Here is a 6,032-nt window from a genome sequence, read left to right on the forward strand (position 1 = left end):
TCAATAAAAATTTCGGTTGCTACGAACTGAATTTTTTTTGCCTTGAAAAAAAATTCGGTTTCTGTTAACCAAATTTTCCCTGAATTTGAACTAGTAAAAACTTCAGTTTCTAGAAAGAAAACATCTTGCAACACACCTCACAAGTTAACCTAGGTGTGTAAAAAAATTTCCCGTCCGGCCCAATCCGGAATACCCGGCCCAGTGATAACCAAAGCGGGCGGTTCTTTCTTTGCGGGTTGGCGGGTCTAAGTATTATTCACAGTCACAGCCGCTCGCTCTCCTATTCTTGTGTTTGGTTTCAATTCTAGCAAGCACCACTAGACTAGACGCGCGTTTTCCTTGTTTCTACCTTGAAAAGTGAAAAACATTCATGTTTGGCTTTCTCATCCAAAATCAATTCTGATTGAAGCCACTATTATTCCTAGCTTCTGTGGTAAACTGAATCCACGGGGGAAAGGCGCACTTGCATAACTGCATCCAGATTACAAACCACGGGGGAAGACAAAAAGATGAAAGGTCAGATATACTAAATACTTGTTTTTTTTTTTTTTTTCTTGCTTTCTTTTAGGTAAAATATTAGGTGATCTTGAATTAGATCATGCTTTCAGAAAATATATTTTCTGCTCTTGTGGGAGTTGTTTTTCGTAGATTGTTGATAAGCTCATTGTTAGGATACATGGTAGAGGGACAGTTAAAGAAGCCATTAATCAGCTAGACAGGATATCATATGTATAAATAGGAGAAATAAGGGTAGAAGAAAATCGTGTTATGAGAATTTATAAAGTTAACATTAACTCAAATTGTCCTTTTCTTTTCATATGTTATAATAAATTTTCTGTTGTCTTATGCTTAACACATGGTGTTTAGAGGGCCAACTATAGGTGGTGAGTCCAAAGGATGTGTGTTAAGCACACTTAGCTATTTATTCGAACAAGGGACACCAGCCTTGAAGAAGGGCCGGGGAATGCTCCGGGTCGAACCCTGAGTAGGAGGGTGAGAGTTCAGTAGGACTCTTAGAATGGGTTGGGATAAACCTCTTTGATGAGGAGTAGCCGAGTTAGTACACGTATAGGTCCGAGAACTACATCTGGTTTGATGTCGAGTCCATGTCCAGGTGCAGGGCTTGTCTATGTAGGCCGTAACTCTTTCTTTGGATAAAACATAAACAGCATTGCTATATCTCGCGACACACTTTGTCCCGAAAAGTTCACAAACCGCACACTTAATGTATCTTAGGCAATGAAATTGACTTATTAGCAGAAATCACGGCAGGATGTGAATCAACAGTATAAAAAACATTGTTTTTATATTTTTATTCCTCGTTAAATTAAATAAAAATTTGGGCAAATACTAGTAAGTAGTAAGTAACCGCTTCACTTTGCCGTCACACCGCATGGCCCCAAAACCTCTTTCTAAGTGCTCTTCTCTTGCAAAAATTTCTTCTCATGGGTACCAGTAAGTGAGCCACCAAGTCAAAATCCAAAATAGGAGCTCAAAGGAAAAACCAATATGATATCCAATTGGTAAATATTCAAGCAAAATTGTGACCTATTGTGAGCTTCATAATTCAATGGAAGCTTCTGCAACCAAACACAATTCCATCACAGCTTGTACTGGGTCTGGCTGCCTTACTGAGTCAAACTCGGCAGTGCCAACACAAATCATTAGAAAATATATGCTAGCAAACCCTCTCACTGATACTACCATCATGAACCAAAAGTGATTTCAAAGAGTTCTAATGCTTTTAAGTTTTCACATAACAGAATTTCCAAACCCAATCTATTATAAAAATCTTCATTTTCAAAACCCCACTTTATATATTCACCTCTGAGAAAAATTATGGAAGAAAAAGGGACAAGATATGGCAATTATTTGAGAGAGATTAATTTTGGAAGGAGAACAAGGCAAAGTTGCAAAGAGAAGAAGATTAAGTGTTGTCACTAGAGCGGAAGATGAAAAGAGACCAGAAAGAGAGATAATTAAATTATTAATTAAACTTAATTAAATAAAAAGGTGCCACATCATTCTTGATTGCTTCGTGAGATACTGTTCGCTGTATTAATCATTTCCCAACATGAAATTCCATATGGAATAAAATGTCACAATTTTTTTAGTTGGGATACTCTTATTTCATTCTTAGCTTTAAGTTTGTTTGTCTTTTACAAGTTCTCTAAATGTTTAAACTCTTATTTCTGCCAATCTGGCTTGGAACTGGAAGCAGCCGTAGAAAAGGAAAGCAAAAAGTCTAAGAAAAGACAAGCAACCTCTGATCCTGATCTTCCAACCACAACTGAGAAGGTGGATTTCGGTAAGGATTATAATAATATTTTAAATTGTTTGTTAGCATGAGCTATCCATCTTCTTTGGTTAGGTTATCTGTGTTTTGGATTCCATGTTCTTGGTCTTTTGCTCCCATTGAAATTAAGATTACTGTTTTACTGCCAACTGTTTGTTATCTAGAATTTTGAAAAGTGCCTATACTATTGGTTTATGTATGTTTTGCATGTCAAAACTTTTTGTTGGGAACCCGAAATTCCGCAACTTACAGAATATAGAAGAAATGGATTAAAATGCACAAATACTGGAAAATAGTGTATTATTTCTGAAAATGAAAGGTAAAATGCAAAAGGATGAATATCCTAATGCCCACAGAGTACAGAGGCAAGATGCCAACTGTCCATAACAAACTACAATCTTCCATAATCCCACACTTACACCACCTCACTAAATTTACTATTAACTATTAAGGCATAACAAACTTGCCAACCGAGCATCTCAACCCACTCTTTATATACCATATAACCTCACCATACTCTTTATTACATAATTGCCCCGTTTCCTAATCCCCTCACACACGGCTCTCTATCACTTTTCAACTCACAATAGTTATTTTAGGCTATAGAATTTTGAGTGCTATTAAGATTAAAAGAAAAAGTTTATATGCTAAGGTCTAAGAAAATTTATTTTCCATAAACTCATGATTAGCTTTAATAAGATAATTTGTTTATGAAAATTGTTTGCAATTTGCATGTTGATTTATGTTAAACTATATGCTTTGCTTTGGTATTATGAGTAGTCTTACCATCTGTTATTTTTTTTGAATAGTAATCAAACCCTTGACATCCTCACTCCACTTTATTTATCTTTTGAATGTTAATTATTGGTGATCGGTGAAGTACTATTGATGAGTAACTTTGGCGCTGGCATTGAATGTAGATCAATGTGAGGCTGCAGAAGGAGTCCTTGATGATGATCCAAGTGAGCCAACAATGGGAGAGAAACTTGCCGGTCTCAATTTACTGGATGAAAACAAATCCAAGAGTGAAAAAGAGCAAGAATCTTTGGTTTCATTGAAGCCTCCAAGTGCAGACAGTGTACATATTTTGCTTAAGCAAGCATTAAATGCTGATGACCGCGCCCTTCTGTTGGATTGCTTGTATACTCAAGATGAGAAGGTTATTTTTTTTTCTCTCCTGCGTACCGAACTGTTTTTATATTTGAATGCTAAATTGACCACTTTCTCAGTCTCTTATATGTGATGTAACTCCTTTTGCAGGTTATTATAAAGTCAGTTGCGCAGTTGAACCCATCCAATGTCCTCAAACTTCTTAATTCTCTTATTTCCATTATTGAATCTAGGTAATACATTATAACAATAATTGGATAGATTTAACTTATTTGGTATGCCTGTTTGTGTACTTATTGAAGCATTTAACTTATTTGATAGATTTATTCCATGAGTGGCCACATCTGGATCTTCAATTTTTTTTTTCTCTTTCTTGTATGGGTGGGGAAAGGGGGATAAAAAAAATGGCAGTCCAGTGACTTTGGTAGAGAAAGCATGAGCAAAGAGATGATGCTCTTTGTTAACAACCGGGAAATTGGGTGGTCAATTTTTTTTTGTTCTTGAAGTATTATTATTAACACTTAAAATGATATCATATTAACATAGACAATATCCATATGCAGTAACTTTAGCAGCAATCAAATAGATAATCGTAAATTCGTAATTATGCCTTCTATGTACTGTATCAAAACCAATGTAGTCAGGTTCGCGCACCGGGTCGTAGGATCGTACGATCCTACGTGCTCATGAAGGCTAAACGAGCTAAGAACCCATGGAGGTTCGTTTTTGGGGCTTTTTGAAGTCAGGTTCGCGCATTTTTGTGGTGGTGCGTAAAGCAGATACCAGGTTCGTAAAAAAAAAACGATTTGGGTTTAAAATTGGTTGGGCCTTGCAGTCAAACCGGGTCGGGTCAAGACACAGAGTACAAAACACACTTCTTTTTTCTCAGAAACCCTAAGAAAAATACGCAGAGAAGAAAGAAACGCCGTCATGTGTATTCTCAATTCTTCAATCGTGATTCAGCCTTGCTTCCTTCATAACATCTCGTTCCTTTCCTTTTGTTTCCTTTTGTTTCCTCTGTTTCAAACCTAACATCTCGTTCCTTTCCTTTACTTTCGTTTCATCTCACCTCTCTGTTTCAAACCATCTCTCTGTTTTCATCTATCTCATCTCTCTGTTTCAAACCATCTCTCTGTTTTCATCTCATCCATCTCTCTATTTTCATCTATCTCATTTTTTCCTTTATCCTGTCTGTGTTAATTTTTCCTTCATCTGTCTGTGTTCATGTATTATTATTTTGTGGTTCTGTGTATATGTATATATGTGAAGTTACCATTTTACCCTTAAGTAGGTTCTTACGAATCGAGCTACGATCCCGACCTTACGACCCTCCACCAGCCTCCCGATCCTACGTAGGATCGCGAACCTGACTACATTGATCAAAACCACACTACCATTAAAATAACTTTTAAACTTATGTATTTTGCATCGACTGCAAATGACTTATATATACAAGTTATTCTTTCTTTCTTTCTTTTATAGGTGTGCAATTTTGGTTATGGATGAATTGTATATATATAATGTTTTACTCATTGTAGGGGTGCAATTTTGTCATGTGCTCTTCCATGGCTGAAGTGTCTGCTTCTACAGCATGCAAGTGGAATAATGTCCCAGGAATCTTCTTTAAAAGTTTTGAACTCTTTGTATCAAGTGAGTGCTGCATGATAACTCTACTCGATTAACATTTAATTTGTCAATTGCTCTACCTATGTCTTTTTTTGTGCAGTTGATCGAGTCTAGAGTCTCCACCTTTAAGTCTGTCTTCCAAATCTCAAGTTTCTTAGACATCCTATACACTGGGGTAAGCTTCTTTCTGCTGTCTACAAATAGTTAACTTGAAGTTCATGATCAACTCATGTTTATGGTGCATGGTTTCTTTCTTTTGAACAGGTTCTTGATGAGGAGGTTGACGAAGTTGAAACAGTACCAATTATCTATGTGGACACAGATGACAGTGAGGCAGAATCGGAGGATGTCATGGAAACTTACAAAGATAGCAAAGATGGTGAACTATCGGATGAAGGATTTGATAATCTTAGTGACATTGACGGTAGTGATGGTATGATGGAAGATTAATGATGTCATGTAAACATTTTTTTGGTTCTTTTCAAAACTTGTCATAACAAGATTAAGTCCCAGCAATAGCAGTTGATACCACTTGAGTTGAGTTGCTAGAGAATGTTAGTAATGTATTCTCTGTAATATCTTGGAAACACCATATACATTTGCTTTCCCACAAAGCATAACAATTTTGAGAAATTGATATTAGTGATTGATATGAGAAAATAGGGTTAATTGCATGTTGGAGGATTGGTTGAGTGAAAACATGATCATGGAATTCATTTTGCTTTTTATTATTTATTTATTATGATATTATCTGTTGAGTTGAAGAGAACATTTGACTTTTTCTTGTAAGTATTTTCCTGAACCATTAGTCAGAATGTCGTTACCAACATCTCAACAGATCCCCACTTTCACACCCCTAATGTGTGATCCAATCGTTCATGTCCCAATAATTGATGTCTGTTCTTCGGGGCAGGGCTATCTCGTGAGTGCTGGACCTGCAATGTCAACTAGTGTTCCACCGCTGCATCCAAATCTTGTGAACCCACTGATCTCTGAATCG

At 36.4% G+C, this 6,032-nt stretch overlaps 1 protein-coding gene across 1 annotated transcript; it reads left to right on the top strand.

Moving 5' to 3' along the window:
- Window positions 1–282: 282 nt before the first annotated feature.
- On the top strand, window positions 283–5,763 carry LOC123920969 (WD repeat-containing protein 43-like). Its single transcript, XM_045973335.1, has 7 exons — window positions 283–516; window positions 2,222–2,308; window positions 3,217–3,455; window positions 3,557–3,639; window positions 4,945–5,056; window positions 5,133–5,207; window positions 5,297–5,763. Exons 1-7 carry the CDS (start codon window positions 510–512, stop codon window positions 5,480–5,482), a joined length of 789 nt encoding a protein of 262 aa, XP_045829291.1. The 5' UTR covers window positions 283–509; the 3' UTR covers window positions 5,483–5,763.
- Window positions 5,764–6,032: the final 269 nt, after the last annotated feature.

This window comes from Trifolium pratense, linkage group LG4 (genome assembly GCF_020283565.1).
Source record: "Trifolium pratense cultivar HEN17-A07 linkage group LG4, ARS_RC_1.1, whole genome shotgun sequence".
NCBI classification, from domain to species: Eukaryota; Viridiplantae; Streptophyta; class Magnoliopsida; order Fabales; family Fabaceae; genus Trifolium; species Trifolium pratense.

Excerpts from the sequence above, each read along its gene's own strand:
- LOC123920969 (XM_045973335.1), top strand. Across the intron at positions 3,456-3,556 it reads TGTATACTCAAGATGAGAAG|GTTATTATAAAGTCAGTTGC; the intron begins GTTATTTTTTTT and ends CTCCTTTTGCAG. Across the intron at positions 3,640-4,944 it reads ATTTCCATTATTGAATCTAG|GGGTGCAATTTTGTCATGTG; the intron begins GTAATACATTAT and ends TACTCATTGTAG.